General features: G+C 45.5%; 1 protein-coding gene across 5 annotated transcripts in view; it reads right to left on the minus strand.

Moving 5' to 3' along the window:
* Positions 1-20,260, minus strand: part of GCK (glucokinase) — a 49,921-nt gene that overhangs the window by 26,931 nt on the left and 2,730 nt on the right. For 2 of the 5 annotated variants that reach the window (XM_083588806.1, XM_083588805.1), the window contains exon 2: positions 17,967-18,862. The exons of the other annotated variants lie outside the window; for them this stretch is intronic. In XM_083588806.1, coding sequence (XP_083444932.1) covers positions 17,967-18,011 — 45 coding nt within the window. In that variant the 5' untranslated portion in view covers positions 18,012-18,862. The remainder of the gene's footprint in view (positions 1-17,966; positions 18,863-20,260) is intronic. 5 annotated transcript variants of the gene reach the window in all.

Below are 20,260 nucleotides of genomic sequence, written 5' to 3' on the forward strand. Positions count from 1 at the left end.
GAAGGTTTTTTTCCCCCTGACTCATAGGTACCCCACTGTAATGCCAAACATTTTTTGCAGTTTCCCCAAGGCCCCCCAAATCTGTCCATCATTAAAAAAATAAATTACTGATGGCTCCCAAAGATCCCCTGAGTATTGGACTATGACTGGGCAGAGACCCCTACCACAAAACTCACTGGGTGATCTTGAAACAGCCACTGCCTTTTTGCCTAAGCTACTTCACAGGGTAGGATACAGTGGAGAAGAGAGAACCAGGCTTTCTTTTTGGAGCTCCTCAGAGGAAAGGTGGTAGACAAATGTCATCCATAAAATGCATAACATTTAAGAGAACTATCCTATGCATGTTTACTCAGAAATAAGCTCAGCTATGTTCAGTGGGGCTTAGTCCCCATTAAATGTATCTAGGAATGCAGCCTTAAATTAGTTCCCATTGAGGTGGTGGACCTGTACTAGGCCCATAGTAAAAGTAAAGGGACCCCTGACTATTAGGTCCAGTCGTGGCCGACTCTGGGGTTGCGGCACTCATCTTGCTTTATTGGCCGAGGGAGCCGGCGTACAGCTTCCGGGTCATGTGGCCAGCATGACTAAGCCGCTTCTGGCGAACCAGAGCAGCACACGGAAACACTGTTTACCTTACCGCCGGAGTGGTACCTATTTATCTACTTGCACTTTGACGCGCTTTTGAATTGCTAGTTTGGCAGGAGCAGGGACCGAGCAATGGGAGCTCACCCTGTCGCGGGGATTCGAACCGCCGACCTTCTGATTGGCAAGTCCTAGGCTCTGTGGTTTAACCCACAGCACCACCCACGTCCCATACCACTTATACCTCTTAATAATTACAGATGGGAGATGTTCATACAACAATATTGCTCTAGACCAGAGGTCTTCAACCTTTTTGGGTCCATGACTCCCTTGACCAACTACATTCTTTCTGCGGCACCCCTGTGGGGCTCAGGATCCCAGTTATGTCACCCCTTGCCTGCAGAGCTGGCAGCCTCTCACCCTTTTTCGAACACCCCCCTTGTGGAGTGTTCCCTCAGCCTCATCTCCTCTCCCCTCCTCTCCTTGGGAGTCCTCCAGGAAGCCGCTGCTGCCATCCCTGGTCTCTGAACTGTCCCCCCCACCCCAAAGAGAGATGCCTCCACACACTGCCCCACAGGGGACTGGGAAGCACCCCCTGACCAGCCCCAGAGGCACCAATCGCCTGGGGAGCTAGTAGCCAGGGCTGCTGCAACAAATGGCTGTGCAAGCCTTTGGGAGGCAGAGATGTGAGAGGGCATCAGACGAGGGAGGGAAGGAAAGAGGGACAGAGGCCAGTGTTGCACACGGCACCCCTAACCATCATTCAAGACACCCCAGGGTGCCATGGCATACAGGTTGAAAACCACTGCTCTAGAAAACAACTCTTCTATATGTTATTCATTCATTCATTCATTCATTCATTCATTCAATATATATCTTGCCTTTCCTCCCAAAGGAGCCTAGGGTGGCAAATTATGTTTCTAAGGCCACATTCTCCTTGATGCAATTATTGTCTATTTGCAAAGAATTTGAGGAACATATTTTATTTTCACGATGAGAGCTTCCAACGGATGACAACTTACTAACAGGTGATTTTGCTCCAAAACAACCCAGACACTGGGGTTTTTTTTGCTCAACTCTGAATGAGATGTTGATGACACAACAGCATTTAGGCCAGTTGAGTATTTTTGTGCAAAGTAATGGTCAAGCTTAAGAGGATTAGACATGTCAGCTTCTATATAGCTTCTATCCTATAGACCAGGCATAGGCAAACTCCGGCCCTCCAGATATTTTGGAATTACAATTCCCATCATCCCTTGACCACTGGTCCTGTTAGCTAGGGAAGATGGGAGTTGTAGTCCCAAAACATCTGGAGGGCTGAAGTTTGCCTATGCCTGCTACAGCCTTCTTTGGCAATGTTGATGATGGGAAGATAAAAACAGAGAAGGTGGGGTTGGGAGGGAAAAGAGAAATATAATGGATAAAAAGTTTTTCTTTACAACAAAGGTGAAGAACCACAGACCCAGGATCCAAAAACCAAACCACCATGTCTTGCACATGAGTGGTACCATTTTGACTAGTACGAGACAGGCACTGGGAGACTGAGGCTGCTAGTAGTACATACAAGTGGAACCTCCACCAAGATATTGTGATGTAGTGTGTTTCCTGTTCCGGATTTCACCCATTCCACCCCCAATTTCCATCTTCCTATCACCGCCACCAATCAGCCAATCAGCATTCAATGTACAGTGAGAGCACGAATTGGGCTGTTTTGGGTCCCTGCACCAAAAAAAAATATATAAATATTGTTTGGACTTCTGCAAACCTTTAAGTTTCCCCAAGCCTACTGATACCCTGGTCTTGTGCATGGGTGGGGTCATGTTGGCTACAAAAGGCACAGCATCCCCACCAACATTTCTCCGATGAAAATAGGGACGTCCTATTCCATCAAGCTCCTGCCAACCTAGCAGTTCGAAAGCACGTCAAAGTGCAAGTAGATAAATAGGTACCCCTCCGGCGGGAAGGTAAACAGCATTTCCGTGCGCTGCTCTGGTTTGCCAGAAGCGGCTTAGTCATGCTGGCCACATGACCCGGAAGCTGTACACCGGCTCCCTCGGCCACTAAAGTGAGATGAGCACCACAACCCCAGAGTCAGCCAAGATTGGACCTAATGGTCAGGGGTCCCTTTACCTTTACTATTCCATCAAGATCATCATAATTTTAATATTTATATCCCACTCAGCAGACTGGGTTACCCCAACCTCTCTGGACAGTTTCAACATATATAAAAACATAATAAAACATTAAACTTTTTTTTAAAAAAAACTTCCTTATAAAGGGCTGCCTTCAGATGGCTTGGGGAGTCAGATAACTGCATACCCGGCAACATTTCTCTGATGGAAATAGGGACATCCTAAGGAAAAGCGGGACATTCTGGGATCAGATCAGAAACCAGGGTGGCTTCTGTGAATCCAGGACTGTTCCTGGAAAATAGGGACACTGAGGGGGGGGTCTGGAACAGCACTTACCACCTGAACATTGGAAATAGAGGAAATGGTGATGAGAAAACAAATCCCCAGACAGGGGGGGAAATATGGATGCCAGGAAGAAGTGTTCTGTAGTGTACAGCCCAGACACAGGTTTATTACTGCAGTTGGGGACTAGGTCTGAGAGTTAATTATTTACCTGATGCCGGGATGCTGCACTGAAGCATTCATTTGTGGCAGCAAAAGTCATTCAAAATTACATGTGCTGTACAAATAGATAAGAGCAAAAATAGAAGCCCAAATCTGGGCCTCCCAACCTTGAAAGGCACCTGAACTTATATTTTAAAATCCTGCCTCCTTCCCTAACCGCTTTTCCCTTACTGATTCAGGCAAAAAGCAGTTCATTTTAGGACTCAGCAATCGATGTAATTCTAGTCACAGAAAGTATACAATGCTTGGCTTTGCCCCTAGGAAGGTAGACCAAAGAGGGGAAATGAGTTAATTAGTCTCACATTAGGTAGGCTTCAGCTGACCATGACGCCCTACGCTTTAGAGACATTTTAAAGAAGGCATGTAGCTTAGTTTATATATCTCACATTATGATATTGCAATAAGCCCCACAGTTCTGCCTATGGGAGCAGTATCCCTTTACGTTGTGCTGAATTTTCATGTCAATATATTTTTGGTGTGAAAGGCGTGGTTTTCAGGGAGATATCGTTCCTTTGAGTAGTTCGCTGCCCACACCTGTTTGGAGTTTGGTTTCCCTCAATATGAACCTTCACCTGTTCCATTTGTCAGTTTGAGAATATTCACTTTTGCTAGGTAATCCCAGCCAATTAGGGAACACATCCTGAATGCAGTTACATCATAGCGCACAGCACATACATTCACAGCTGCTATAAGTACTGCCTTCCTACAGGCTGTTGCCGGGTGCAGGAGCGTGGTTCAGGGTGGAGGAGACAGCAGCAATGGGGTTGGGGTGGGGTAGGCAATAAGCAAGGAGAGGAAGAATGTGCCCACCTCTCTAAGTAATATATAGCTCCTGGTATTCTTTATATCCTGGTATATACTGGCCTCGGTCCACTATATCAGAAGGAGCGTCTCCAGCCCCATCGTTCTACCCGAACACTGATGTCCAACGCCAAGGGCCTTCTGGTGGTTCCCTCACTGAGAGAAGCCAAGTTACAGGGAACCAGGCAGAGGGCCTTATCGGAAGTGGCACTCGCCCTGTGGAACACCCTCCCACCAGATGTCAAAGAGAAGAACAACTAGCAGACTTTTAGAAGACATCTGAAGGCAGCCCTGTTTAGGGAAGCTTTTAATGTTTGATGCATTACTGTATTTTAATATTTTGTTGGAAGCTGCCCAGAGTGGCTGGAGAGGCCCAGTCAGATGGGTGGGGTATAAATAATAAATTATGATTGTTACTGTTATTATGACGCTAGACTCCTAGGCTGATAGGCCATGGATCATAACAGCTGCTCCCCAAGAGAGATAACAATACAAGCAATGTAACAGGCCGTGTGCAACTATATAAATCTTTTTAAATGTGATTCAGCATATCATATCAAAATATATGGTTCTACAGACCAACTTATCACATAAATGAGAAATTCAAGTCCAGCAGATTGATCAGGATATACAATCTATTCAGTTCTTATATTGGCTATGTCCATGGTGTGGAATTCTTATATCAATCTTGGAGTGTTCCATGTGAAGATGTTTTAGGAATTCTAGCGTTCCTTCTATGCAGGTATCAGACAAAAAAATTGTAAGAATGGCACATACAGAAAATAATACAAGGATTCCAGGATAATTCCTTGTTTCGCCCAACTGGGCTTCGTCAGCCGTGCATACTCGTATTCTTGTATATCAGGGACCTGGAACATAATGGATTCAGTCATAATGGATGACTGACTACAAGATTGATATAAGAATTCCACATATGTTGAATCGCATTTAAAAAGATTTATATAGTTACACACAGCCTGTTGTTTGTGTTGTCATCAGTTTTGCATTGACGTGACAAAGGGTTTGGTAGTGTTTTGAATGTGCTCCCCAAGACAAACAGATTCCTGAGTGCTCGCTTGTGCCTTTGACATGACTCCTTTAAGCTAATGAACCAACCCTTCCCTGGATGTTGGGGGAAGGCTCCAGAGGCAAACCTTTCTCTTTGAGTAGCACAGCTGTGCTGGAGAGCAGCCAGCCAGGTGTGAGTCTATATGTGTTAATGGATTTTAACTTGGTCAGTTTCATTCCAGCTATTTGCAGATCTCCAGCTGTGATATCATTGCTGTTCTCATCGCTGCAGCTTTCTGCCGGTAAGCAGATGAGGCTATGCCATAATGGCGTGACCGAGAACTGCTGCTGGCACATGGAATTAGAGATCGCAGGACAATCCAGCCCATGTCCCCAGTGCTAGCTAATGGCAAAGCTTGCATCTAAAATGTAAAACAGAGTTCCATTGCATATGGCAGCTCAAGTGGCAGAACATTCGTTTAGCATGAGAGAAGCAATGGAATTAATGTCCACATTATTTAGCCAAGGCTTTCCCCCTATTCCCGGGATGAGGAATCTGTGCTTTCCAGAGGTTGCTGGACCACAGCTGCCATGGGGCATATGACTGGGGCCGAAGGAGTCCAACAACATCTACAGGATGCCCTGCCCTGCCTGCTTTTCCTTCTGGGTAAAGGCCATAGTTCCCTGGCAGAGCACATCCTTTGGGTGCAGAAGGTCCCAGCATCACTCACCAGTAAAAGATTGTAGATACCTTTGGCAGAGACCTTTGAAGAGTCATTGCCAGCCAGAGGAGCCAATGAGGTGGACAAAATAGTCTGACTTCATACAAAACAGCTTCTTACACCCATACTTTTAAGTTTTCCTAATGTACCTTTATGCCTTAAAAAAAAAAATCACAATCTATATCATGATGCCTAGACCTGGCTGACTCACTGACTGTATGTGTCATACAATCCTGCATGTGTCTACTCAGATGTTCAGTGGGACATTCCTAGATAGCTAAGTGAATATAGGACCGTAGTCGCATTGGCTTACTCCTCATCACTAATTCCAGGGGATATCTAAAATCGCTTCGGTATTTCCCAACGAGAGAAAAATGTGGTACAGGCATCATCAGTGCACGCTTAGGGATCTGAAAGTGGGGTGCTTGTCATCTATACTGTTACAGGTTTGTGGGTGACCTGACCGCCTCCAGATTCCTGGGTGCTGGGGTTTAATCAGTGCTTTGAGAATTAAGACATGTTGGCAGACATTGGAGTTAACAGTGTAAAATGCCGTCTAAACTTGTTTCCGGACCGGGGCATGGCGTGGGAGGTAAGTCCGTAAGAGGAACCAAAGATTGTGGTGGCCAGGGCAAAGACTGGGGGAGACAGAGAGGTGTGTGTGTCAGTGGGCAGGGAAAGAAACACTTTGTGATAGGCTGAATGAAAATGGTGGTGTTTTGCAAGAGGTTTGAGAAGCAAGGGGGAAGGGGAGCCCAGCAGAACTCTACGCGGGCTGGTTGGAGCAGGCAGCAACAAAGGCTGGTTCTTCTGGTTCCTCTGTTTGTACATCTATACCCGCTGCTCCAGAGAGATGTGAATGTTGGAAAACCCTACACGGTAGACTCAGGTTGTGGTTATGAACCATATATCATAAAGACACTGCAGTCTCTGCTGTACCTAATTACCAACAGGGAACCCAGACCCTGGACCCCTGGAAACTCACCCTGCTGTGGAGATTGGGGTGACGTGTAACAGTACATTTGTCTATCAAAATAGACCCAGGGTAGGAGTGTTTTAGGGACGCGGGTGGCGCTGTGGGTAAAACCTCAGTGCCTAGGGCTTGCCGATCGCATGGTCGGCGGTTCGAATCCCCGCGGCGGGGTGAGCTCCCGTCTTTCGGTCCCAGCTCCTGCCAGCAGTTCGAAAGCACCCTTAAGTGCAAGTAGATAAATAGGTACCGCTTTATAGCGAGAAGGTAAACAGCGTTTCCGTCTGCTGCACTGGTGCTGGCTCGCCAGAGCAGCTTCGTCACGCTGGCCACGTGACCTGGAAGTGTCTCCGGACAGCGCTGGCCCCCGGCCTCTTAAGTGAGATGGGCGCACAACCCTAGAGTCGGACACGACTGGCCCGTACGGGCAGGGGTACCTTTACCTTTTTAGGAGTGTTTTAAGTGCATTATACAAATGTGACACTAGATGGCGGTGGTGAGCTAATGGTAAATTCCATATATATATTAAAACTTTTTTAAAAACAAACAAACATTCAGAGTGTTTTTTTATATATGTGTAGATTCAGCCAAAGAAAGGGATTACAAGAGTTTTGTTAAAATGATCTGGCATTGTTATACTTTCAGGCAGGGATTAGGGGGTCTGCTCTTTTCTCCCCTCTGTTTCTCTCTTTCCTGTCCCTTTTAAAAAACTACTCAAATTCTGAAAATGCTGTTTTTTGCAACGATGGTCACTTCCACACGACACATTTAAAGCACTCTTGTACTGCATTTGACAGTCCTGGGAGCTGCAGTTTGTTAAGGGTACTGAGAGCTGTTAGGAGGCCCTGATTCCCCTCACAGAGCTACAATTTTCAGAGTGGTTTAACAACCAAACCCTCTTTCCAGGGGCATCTGAAAACTGTAGGTCTGTGAAGGAAATACAAGTCTTAGTTTAAGCAATAACTAGGTTGTTATTTAAAAAAAAAACAAGCTGGAAATGGAGAGTAAGGGAAAGAGTGGTCCATTAGAGAATCAATCAGCTTTAAGTCAAATACCATAAGGCCTTCAGGAGGCCCCCTATAGCCTCTATAGTACCTGCCTGGCTACCAAGAAGTTTTGCAGCGTCCATTTGAGCAAAGCTGCTGGCTCATAGGAAATATATTTATGTTGGGGCTGTAGACACCCTGCAAGTAGGGCACTTTGACTGCCTCCATTAGCACACAGTTCAATAAACTGCTTTTAGTTTTCTTTATTTAATTGCAAAGCCTTTCTCTATTACTGTCAACGTGAAGAAGGGGGGGGGGGACCCACGGCTGTGAAAAACGTAAGATCAACATGGGCTCTTCTTTCATGCAGAGCTCAGCAGGATAGGAATGTGAGTTATTTTGCAGGGAGGGGCGGGAGGAACTGGACTGAGAGGCTGGACAAAGGGTATGGAGGGAAGTGCAGAGACTTATTGGGGGGGTAGGGAGCTTAATAGTAGAGCTTTGTAGTATTGCATATACTTAGTCTGCAATACTAGTCCCTTGGCATCTCCAGTTAAGACAAGCGTAGGGAACCTTTGGACCCCCAGATGCTACTAAACTACAACTCCCATGAGCTGCAGCAAGCATGGAAATTGCCTGGGATGATGGGAGTCACAGTTGAGCAACATCTGAAGGGCCAAAAGTTCCCCACACCTGACCTAAGATAATCTACAGAAAGTAAAAGGTAAAAAGGTAAAGGACCCCTAGATGGTTAAGTCCAGTCAAAGGCGACTATGGGTTTGCGGCGCTCATCTTGCTTTCAGGCTGAGGGAGCCGGCAGTGGTCCACAGACAGCTTTCCGGGTCATGTGGCCAGCATGACTAAACCGCTTCTGGTGCAACGGAACACTGACGGAAACCGGAGCACATGGAAACGCCATTGACCTTCCTGCTGCAGTGGTACCTATTTATCTACTTGCACTGGCATGCTTTCGAATTGCTAGGTTGGCAGGAGCTGGGACAGAGCAATGGGAGCTCAATCCGTTGCAGGGATTTGAACCGCTGACCTTCTGATCGGCAAGCCCAAAAGGCTCAGTGATTTAGACCACAGCACCACCCGCACCCAGAGAGTAAGATTATCTGAGGATTGTTTCTGTAGCATTCATTCTTATTCTTATTGCCCTTGCAGAACTCAGCAGGGAGAAGGATGGGCTCTGCCTGCCATTGACTCTGTCTCCACTTACGGTTGGTCTCTCTGCCTTTCGCCCCGCCCCTCTCACCGGCTGCCGGACAGTTGTGCTGAGCGTTTCATTAGCTTAAAGTATAATAAGCTCATGTACTTTGGGGACAGATCATAGCTCATGGGTGGGCCGTATGCTTTGGCTGAACCTGGGCTGTCCCAGCTTCAATTTCTGGCATCTGCCCCAGGATCACGGAACATGTGATGAGGAAGATCTGTTCCTGTGTGAGAACCAGTAGATCTGTTCCTGTGTGAGAACCAGTAGAGCAGAGCTTTCCAAACCGTGTATCGCAACATGTTAGTGTGTCGGCTGCAGTATGCAGGTGTGTCACGTGATAGGTGTCCGTATCTCTTAAAAGGGGTCAGTTTAACCTGCGGTTTGCTAATAAAACTGAATTACTGTGTCACGAAATAATGCATGTCTAAAAAGTGTGCCGCCAACATGAAGAGTTTGGAAAGCTCTGCAGTAGAGTCTCTGTTCCAAGACCCCATGCTAGCCAGCAACCAAGCAGCAAGCAATACAACTTATAGCAAAACACACACACATATTTAGAAACACAAAACACTTCTAAAAACAGTAAGTTCTAAACATCTTTTAAAAAAAAATACACACAACAACAATCACATGCCCTCATTATTATTAGTTTCAGCGTTGCCAGGAACATTCTCTTTCAGTCATCAAATGCCTGAGTGAACAAGAATGTTTTAAACTTCCTTTTGAATGTTAATAATGAAGGAGACAGAGAGGCACACTTCACCAAGGAGGCTGCCCTGAAGATCTGGAGAATAGACACTGTGAAGACTCTCAGAAGACTGCCAACAAGTTAGGACCCTGCGGTGGCACCACTACTAAAACCTCAGCTTCTGATTGTAAGGCCCATGATGGCGGATATTCGGTGGCCAGGTTGCTCACTGGGACAAGATGGTTTGAGCATATTAGGTAAAAAGGTAGGGTAAAGGACCCCTGGATGGTTAAGTCCATTCAAAGGTAACCATGGGGTTGTGGCACTCATCTCGCTTTCAGGCCGAGGGAGCTGGTGTTTGTCCACAGGCAGTTTTCTGGGTCATGTGGCTAGCAGGACTAAACCACTTCTGGCACCACGGAACACTGTGACGGAAACCAGAGTGCATGGACATGCCATTTACCTTCCCGCCACAGAGGTACCTATCTATCTACTTGCACTGGCGTGCTTTCGAACTGCTAGGTTGGCAGGAGCTGGGACAGAGCAATAGGAGCTCATCCCGTCGCGGGGATTCGAACCACCGACCTTCTGATCGGTAAGCCCAAGAGGCACCGATCCTAGCCTGACTGTGGTGGCTGCCAATGGCTTTCCAGGCCCAATTCAAAGTGCTGGTTTTCACCTAAAAACATTAAAAGGCTCAGGACTGCAATACTTCAGAGACTGCCTCTCCCCATATGAACCAACCCAGACTCTGAGATAATCCTCTGAGGCCCTTCTTTGTGTGCCCTCTCCACAAGAGGTCCAGAGGGCAGCCACATAGATATTTTCTGAAGTGGCTCCCAGTTTGCGGAAGCTCGCTTGGCTTCTTCACTATACATCTTTAGGTGCCAGGCAAAAACGTTTATTTATAACCAGGACTTTGGCTGATTAATTCTATGGCCATTCAACTGTGTTTGTGGCGTAGGGGTCATTGGTTTGGTTTTGGTTTTATTATGCATTTTGTGTTATCGTTCTGCATTTTTATGTGGAGAACCACCCTGTGATCTTTGGATGAAGGATGACATGCAAATTAAATAAATATAGGAGATGGCACTCTTCTGTGTTTTTTTGGGTCCCAAGGGTTTTATACACTAGTGCGAACAACGCAAATGGGCAGCTACAGCAGCAATTTCAGGACCAGTGGCACGTGCCCCACATACCAACCCAGCAGCTGCATTCTGCATGAGCTGCAGCCTCCAAACTGTCTTCAAGGGCAGCCCCAAGCAGAGCGCATTGCAGTAGTCCAAGCAGGAGGTCCCTAGAGCATGGACAATCAGAATTCCCTCCCTTCCAAAATGTGGCAGGCACCTATGCTCTTTTCACCCAGATATAAAATCTAGCTCTTTGCTCGGGTTTTTGAATGCTCTCTATCTCTCCAGTTGCTTTATTATTCATAATCATAGTTGTGTCCATTTCATTCTGCTCTTAAATTGTTGCAGAGTGTATATTTTTTAAAATCGAGGACCACTCCATATTCCCACCTAGACAGAAACAATCTCCCCATCACCACCCCCAATGCACAAAATGTGTCCAGTTTAAAACATTTAAATAAATTGTGCAGACTTTTGGCAAACTTCACCACAACCAGTTACCTACAGAGAAGTAAGCCTTCCCTCTTCCTTGCACCGGATCCATGGCTTATTGGTCAGACTGCCCTTTCTGCGCCACATGCATGATGCTACAGGGTTAATATTTAAAAGATCACCTTCTGGCTGAGTGCTTGGCCTACTCTACTTAACTAGCATGGCTCAGCTACTCAGTGCAAGACTTGATGTCATCACTAAGCCACAGACAATACTGGGACCTGTACTGTGAAGTGCAGGGGGTGGGGAGAGAGGAAGGAAACGTTCTTTGAGGAATCTGCGGGCTGCATAACTGTTATTGTTGCAGCTCCATGAACTGTATGCCTTTCAAATGGTACTGGGAGGAACTCCCCTTGTGGAATTCAAACCATTGCAGCATGCTTTGAAATTCTACATCAGTTGCTTTGTTTGCTCAGAAACACCCAGGTGGCAATTGCTGATGCAGCGAGACCTCTGATGCAAAGTTTGATTTTTTTTTCCTGACCGGAAAACTAGCACTTTCTAATGAATTTATGCTCAGACTATATTAATCTGAGGAAACAATGGAGAGAGAGGGAAGTTGTGGGGGACAGAGCAGGGAAGCTGCAAGGTTTGAAGGGTGTTATCTAATGGTGGGTACCTGTATCATTTTGCTGCCTGAAGCAAAGGGCAAGAAGTTGCCTTCTCCCAGTCTAGTTCCCAGTGCAAGAGCTCAGCAGACCACGGAATCTTATTTCGACATCTCCCACTGCTCTGTCTAGTTTAGTCAGTGCAGGACAGGCTGCATAGAGCACAAAGACTTCTCTTCACTCACTGCCCTCCAATATTTGCCGCCTGAGGCAGCCGCCCCACTCTGCCTCATGGTAGGGCCAGGCCTGGCTACCCTCTTCCAAGTCCTGCCGCATCAGGCCAGTAGCCCATCCTGTTCTCACAGTGGCAAAGCAGGTGCCTATGGAAGCCCAAAAGTAGGACCTGAATGCAACAGGGCTCTCCACACTTGTGATTCCCAGCATCCCAGAGTCATGTTGCTTCCAACAGCAGCCATTGAGGGTCTTATCTCCTGTTTATGGGCCCTAGTGGATCCATCTTGTGGTGGTGGGCAATAGCAGGTAATGGCATGTAGATCAACACTGGGCTGCTGAGTCTCCTCACCATTTTAGTTCCCTTCAGTGCCCCTCAGGTACCTTCACTCCAGGGCATTGATGGGAAACATGAATGGCAACTAAGCAGTACTAATAATAATAATAATAATAACAACAATAATTTATTATTTATACCCCACCCATCTGGCTGGGCTTCCCCAACCACTCTGGGCGGCTTCCAATGAAATATTAAAATACAGTAATGCATCACACATTAAAAGCTTCCCTAAACAGGGCTGCCTTCAGATGTCTTCTAAAAGTCTGGTAGTTGCTGTTCTCTTTGACATCTGGTGGGAGGGCGTTCCACAGGGGAGGTGCCACTACCAAGAAGGCCCTCTGCCTGGTTCCCTGTAACTTGGCTTCTTGCAGTGAAGGAACTGTCAGAAGGCCCTTGGTGCTGGACCTCAGTGTCTGGGTAGAACGATGGGGGTGGAGATGCTCCTTCAGATATACTGGACCGAGGCCATTTAGGGCCTTAAAGGTCAGCACCAACACTTTGAATTGTGCTCGCAAACTTCTCTAAATGCTGAGCACAATGGTGCCAATTTTGAAGAAGGCACCTCCCATGTTATTTCACCCCTGGAGATCACCCTAAGTGATCTCCCCCTGCCTCAGGTTATTGCTGATTCCCCAGGAACCAAAAATCTGAAGTGACATTTGCGCCGATTCAGCTTTAAAGAGCAGGTCTCAGTGAGGAAAAGTCAGGACACACACACCAAAAAAAAAAAAAAAAACCAATGCTTGAACATTGGACTTCTGTGTGGACCTCTGCCTGGAAAGAGTGAGACAGAAAGTATGCCCTCTGTCTCTCAGACCAACCTAACTCATAGTGTTGTTGCTATAATAAAAATAGGAGCATAGGGAGATTTTGTGTTCCTGCAGGAAGGGTGGGATAAAAATCAAATTCATTCATAATAGTATTATATCACGATTCCAAGTATGTTCCCCAGATATCTCTATAGGATTATTCTATGGCCAGGCCACGTCTTTTATCTTGATTCAGTATTAAGAAGTGACCAACGCCACTCAAACATGCACAGAGGCATAGACCAGGAAGCAACTATTGTTGGGAATGGAACTCCCATGTCTTCATTGCAATGCTTAGGAATGTTCGCCCCATGTTGTGACATCACCACATTGTTTCACAACAGGATGTCCATTAAAGTTGCAGGAAAGAACTGGATATGGAGATGCACCCCATGTTGCCTGTAATATGTAGTTTTGCCTCTTATGGACTAATGAAAAGTACTAGTCATAAGTACTAGAATGCCTGTTTCTGCCATGAGCATGCTTTGAAAGGTTAGGACAAAACCGTCTTTTTTCTATCCTGGCTGTGAATATAGAAGGCCACTAGGAATAATGGCTTTGCAACATCAATGCCTCAGCAGGGCTTGAAGAGGTTACGCCTTCTAAAAATCTCCCTTCTACCTTTATTGTTTCTCAGATGTACAGGTGATGATGCGATAATTTTCATGCACACCTCCATAGCAAAAGCACAGCCAAGCCATTAAAGGTACATAGTTTCCGTCTGCAAATCACAAGTGAATGTTCTAAGCCAGGCTTCCTCAATCTCGGCCCTCCAGATGTTTTTGGCCCACAACTCCCATGATCCCTAGCTAGCAGGACCAGGGATGATGAGAATTGTAGTCTCAAAACATCTGGAGGGCCGATTTTGAGGAAGCCTGTCTAAGCCAAGGGTAGCTAGCACGGTGCTCTGCAGATGGTGTTGGACCCCATCTCCCATCCTCCTTGGCCCTTGGCAATGCTGGCAGGGGCTGGTAGGATTTGGACCCAACATCTGGACCACAGAACATCGGCCACCTTAATCCAGTCCTTAAGCACACCACTTTCCTTTGGCATGCATGAGGAGGGAGATTCTTTGCTTGTGACTAGGCAAATCTGTCAATTTCAGTTTTTATCCGTTTCTCATTTCTCCAGTCTTCCATTCTCCACATTGGATTGTGATTTATTTATTTTTAGTCTCATCAGCATTTTAGTGCAGTTTTCTACTAACACACACATTTTGTATGCAATTTTTCCTAATATACACATTTTCGCAAAATAATTTATCCATATGTAATGCATTTTGTGTTTGTTATTTCCCCAAATATATGTGTTTTTCTACACATATTATATTGGCACTGCAAAACTTGGGGGCATGAATTTTGAAGGATGACCGTGTTTCAGAAAATTCATGTTAGGTAGGTTCACCTTTAAGTTCTCCTCTATTCCTACTTATGACAGAGCCTTGCCTTGAGACTGCATCAGTCTCAAGCTGTTGCACAGAAGCAAAGTGAATGGGCTTCAGGACAGGCTAAACAGGTCTGACTCTGATGGAGACAGGCCAGGAATGCCGGGCCCAGTGCAAAAGGACCACCCCAAAGCTGCCTATGGATGCTGCCTTATCCTAACCCCCTCTAGTGGCACAGGTCAGGGAATTGGGGTTGTGCAGCTGGGTTTCAATCAGATGTTCATTTGCCTAGGAGTAGTGATGTACGGAAGTGAGAGCTAGACCATAAAGAAGGCTGATCGCCAAAGAATTGATGCTTTTGAATTATGGTGCTGGAGGAGACTCTTGAAAGTCCCATGGACTGCATGAAGATCAAACCTCTCCATTCTTAAGGAAATCAGCCCTGAGTGCTCACTGGAAGGACAGATCGTGAAGCTGAGACTCCAATACTTTGGCCACCTCATGAGAAGAGAAGACTCCCTGGAAAAGACCCTGATGTTGGGAAAGATAAGGAGAAGGGGACGACAGAAGACGAGATGGTGGGACAGTGTTCTTGAAGCTACCAGCATGAGTTTGACTAAACTGTGGGAGGCAGTGGAAGACAGGAGTGCCTGGCGTGCTCTGGTCCATGGGGTCACGAAGAGTCGGACACGACTAAACAACTAAACAATAAACAACAAAAAACCCGATTAGACTCAGTTGGATCCTGCTTCTTATCAAAGATGCAGATAGGTATAAGACTGCAACGCTGGAACAGTTTTATTGATCTAGTAAGGATGGGGGAGGGGAGAATTCCAACTCGGTTTACATTTGAAGCCAGTTCTATCAAATTTGCACTTTTTGAAATTATATGAACTGAAACACAGACATCCTTTGAAATTTGCACTCATCTGAATTTTATAATGCTGTTCTTCAGCCAAACAATACATATTTAAAAATGCATATATTGGGGCAAAGTGTGCTACTATATTAGTGGAAGAAACACCAACAAAATTATTAAGAGAAATTGCTTGCAAAATGTGTACATTAGTCAAAACTGCTTCCAAAAACTGGAGAAAGCCATGAAAAACACTGAAGATATTTCATGAAGTTTAACAAATAAATAAAGAGCAAATTACTGCAGGAATTTAGAGAACTGAATTTTAAATTGGAAAATGAGAACCCAAAAGAACTGGAATTGGCAGATCACGCTCCATCCCACCTGCTTGGAATTCAGATTCTTTTAAAAAGATTGATAGCCTGAGTTATTTAATCCTTCTTCTACCACAGGAGCATGAAAACTATTTTGGGGCAGGATCCTACAAACATCTCTGACTGTTCTCTACTTAACTTTCCGTTGTGAATTAGTTCTAAGCGAAATGCCATGCCACAAGCTCCTTCTCCATCCAGCAATATTTATTAGAAATGCAACACAGTGTTATTGTTGGAAAAAGGAACAGCATCAGACGCACGGCTAGACTGCCTTAGGTCAGAATCCTGTGGACGCTTGCCTAGGAGCAAATCCCTTAAATCTCAAGGGGTCTTACGTAGAAACGCAGAGGATTAGGATACCAGTGTACTGTTAGAAACACGAGTTCAAGGATCCAGATGCTCTTGTTATCTTTTCTAACCACTTAAGAACTTTTCTGCTCCCCGGTAATATCCTGAGCCTGCTAAACAAAAGGTTTAGGCACATAGCTATCTATATCAGGGGTGGGGGAACTTAGGCCATCCAGATATTGCTGGACTCCAACTCCCATCAGCCCCAGCCAGCATTGCTAATGGTCAAGGGTGGTGGGACTTGGGGTCCACAACACATGCAGGGCCAGACATTCTGCATCCCTGATCTAAATCAGGGATCTAAGCAGACTCAGGGTTGCACTTGCCCTTCAGCCTCAGTTTTTCCACTTTTAGAATGGGCACATTACAGTACCGTTGGGAAGACGAAATAGGCTAAACATAATGCATCTTGCACAAGAAACACGCCCTAAAAATGACAAAGCCTTTAAGGTAGCTGGGCAGGTGTAGGGAACCTTTGGCCCTCCAGGTGCCACTGAACTGCAGCTCCTATTATTTCTGGTAACTGGCCATGAGCTGATGGGAATTGTAGTTTAGCAACATCTGGATGGCCAAAAGTTTCCCCCACCTGTGATAGAGAGATAGGAGGAAATCACGGTCACTTCCAGATCAGCTGTTTAAGGAACATTAATCTTTCTGTGTTTGCAGGGATGTTAGATGATGGCATGTTGCACAATCATCATGCCACACCTTCCAGCACATTTCCCCTTCACTTTCCTTACAGAAAAACTATATAGATTTCATTCATTGCTCTGGAAGCACAAGGATACAAAATCCACTTTGATTGAAAAAGTTGGGTTTGCTGGTATGTGATTGAATCTCATACACAAATAGTGATACTCTGGAGGCACCCTGTCTTTGACATCAGGGGAAGCAGCTCCTACTTGCCATTTTTCACTCTCCTGCCCTGGGAACTTTTGTAAGGGAGCAGCTGAACTGAGGAGGAGGGGTGGCCTTTTGAGTCTGGGGATAAAAGCAAGAGAAGGTACTGTTGCCATCAGTTTGGGGGCTACTTTCGGGTGTTCTTAATTGACCTATTGGTAAGCTTGATGGTCGTTTACACTGATTTTTTTTAAATAAATCGTTCTTTGTTGACCTCTTAGTGTTATGGTGCAGAGATAGCTAAGATTTTTATTATGCATGTCGGTTACTGACATATTGCATTTTTTACTTTCTGCAAACTGCTCTGGGCTTGCAAGTGTGCCTATGGAAAGCATTTAAATTGACTATGGCTGCAAAACTCAGAAATGGAGGCTCTCAAAATCAGGTTAATTCCTCTTGGAACATTGGCCTGTACACTTTTAAGCTTCAGCAAAATTAGCAATCGGGTGAAGGAGAAAGGTAAACGAGTCTCGGGGAGATAAGAGATCTGGAGTCTGAACTTTACATTTTAAAGGTGGCTCTCTTCGTTTACTCCAGTGGAGCCCTCCATTGGTAGGGTTGCAAGGTTGCACTCCAGGGAATGTGTGTGGCTTTAATTTCCCCAAGGAAGAAAAAGAAGCAACCGCAGCTTCACCCACCTGTTTCCTTTGTGGTCCCATAATCTACCCTCTTCCCCACCTGCAGGATCCTCTTGGGGATCTTGCCTGCTGCCACAAATGAAGAAGGGGTGCTTGCTGGGCAGCAACACCAGGGGAGCAACAAATCGCAGAAGACAATTGCACCAGTGAATTTCTGCTCCATGTGCATTTTCTGGGTTGTGGCTTTGTGACCACCAGCATGGGGAACCATCACATAGATACTACATTCTGCAGGGCAGCCAAACCTATGCAGGATTCACATCCACCCAAGGAGATTCCCCCAAACTAGAAGACAAATGTAAAACATTACCTTCCCCTTCTTGGAGCTGTCCATCCTAGTTCTGTGATCCAGCATTGGGGCAGCTGTCAGCACCAGCTGCTCTCCGACCAGTCCCCAACAAAGTCCAAAGTTGCCCAATGCCCAGTTTGCCTCCCCTCCTCCTTTCTTGCTGGGACAACTTAGCAGAGAGGGCAGTTCTTCCTGCTGAGAATATTCCACTTTCTTAGCTTGTTTATTTCATGTATAAGGTTGCTTCCTCTCCCTTTGAAGTTGCTCGGCACGTGACAAAACTTCCTCTTCCGCTTTACCTTTGGTGTCTGGATTTCTCCCTGAGTGAAATGGGGTGTTCCTGGCCTTGGACTTGTTTTATGCTTCACTTGGTAGTATATCGAGAAGGAACATCCATCCTGTGCGGATCCGTTTTGCCAACCTGCATCTTGTCAAAGGCAAAGCAATGAGGCCCGTTCCAGTAACAAGAGTTTTCCCTTCCGCCCAGGTAACAGCGCATGGGAGCGTTGCGCAGATCGCGTTGCCTCTCGCCGACTTCCTCTCAATTCAGCTCCTCTTCTGAACTCAACATCCAGTTTATTTACTTTTTCAGCCGGTGACGTTCTCCCTTTTTCTTTTTTCCCAGCGTCCACACAGGCTGCTTCCTGGGGTCTCAAGGCTAACCCTGCATTGCCATGGTGACTGGTGGTGAAAATCCTGTTGCACTACCACCTCACCAGAGCCCCTCCTGTCCATGCCATTAAAGCTGTCATGCGGAATACTGCTACCATGGGAATAGGGCTTAATTCGAATGGGCATAACAGCCACATTATCACTTCGCAGCTGCTACAGCAACCACTCCACTGGAGGGCTTAGCAACCTGTTCTGCTCCCATAGTGATGATGGTTCACAGCAACCCATTTCCAAGGAATGAAAGGCTGGTTTAAAAAAGAAAGAAAGAAATAGGGAGAAGTGGGGGGGTTTAGGTGCTTCCATATCCATCCTGGAGAAACCAATGAGAAGTGGGAGTGTCAGAGGATAGAGTGTCTCCTTCTCCCAAGGTGAAACCGTTTCCCGCATGCCCACCATCACTTTGATTCTGAATATTTACCATGGGAGTGAACAACCTGAGCAAGGGATTCATCGCTGTCATACTTGTTAGTAGGCATCAAAACAGACTGGTCATGCTTTTAGTTTTAAGAGAGGAGGATTTCCTTGCCGAATATCTCATCCTCATTGGCCCACCTGGCCTAGAGAAGTAAGGAATTTGGATGCTCCCCACCTGGGTTTCTAGAGAAAGATGCTGTGGTTCAGTCACAGGAACTCCTACAAGCCTGCACTCAAAGGTCTGTCCTCTAATGTCAGATCAATATGTAAAATTTCATATTGATGACCTAAGGTCACCTACACACACAAAAAGATGCTCTTTCATTGAGATGCAGCCTCTTCCCCACAGAGTAAATGTCTTGTCCCACACTTATTGTAGGGGTTTACATTGTAAGGTTGCTTCCGACTACAGCGGCAAGAATGTTACTTGCCCAAAAATGGAAAGAAGAAGAAGTCCCAGCAAAATAAGAATGGATACAAAAACTTATGGAACATGCAAAAATGGTGAAACTTACCGGAAGAATAAGAAATTAAGATAACAAACTTTTTACAAAAGAATGGAAATGGTTTATTGAATATTTACAAATAAACTGTAAACAGATAAGAACGTTAGCAGGATTATTGTAATAACCTGCAGTTTTATAAGAGTATATATTTGAAGCAGATGAATAAATGAGCAAATTAAGTTAATTTGGATATGCAGAAAATATTAAAAGTAAATTTGAGGACCCTCAGAAAGAGGGGGAAGGAAGTCAAGTTTTGAAGTGTTAAAATGATTGTTAGATTATTGAAATGCATAAAATTGAAAATAAATAAATAAATAAAATAATAATAAATACATTTTAAGGTTGCCAACCTTTGTTGTGGCAAAATAATGACTAGGGTGGGACAGGGATTTTTTTTATTTATCTGGTGGTGAAGTGACTTCAAAGCACAATCTATTGCAGCCTAACAGGATGGCCTCTCTGGAATTTGTCGCACACACATACAAATGAATGTGTGCATCTGTTTGTGCTTTGCTAGCAGAGCTTAAATACATAACCTTTACACATGCGTTTCCAGATGTTCCCTAACTTGGCAGAGAAAGAGAGAGAGGTGGAAACACAGGACAAACTTTATCAGTACAAGATGTAACATTTCACATTGAAACGGGGCACAATCCTGTATTATCCAGGATGAGTGGCAAGCCTTGAACTTTAGAAAGTGAAATGGAGAACGGATCCTGAGTG

The sequence above is a fragment of the Podarcis filfolensis genome, assembly GCF_964270895.1.
Source record: "Podarcis filfolensis genome assembly, chromosome: 15".
NCBI classification, from domain to species: Eukaryota; Metazoa; Chordata; class Lepidosauria; order Squamata; family Lacertidae; genus Podarcis; species Podarcis filfolensis.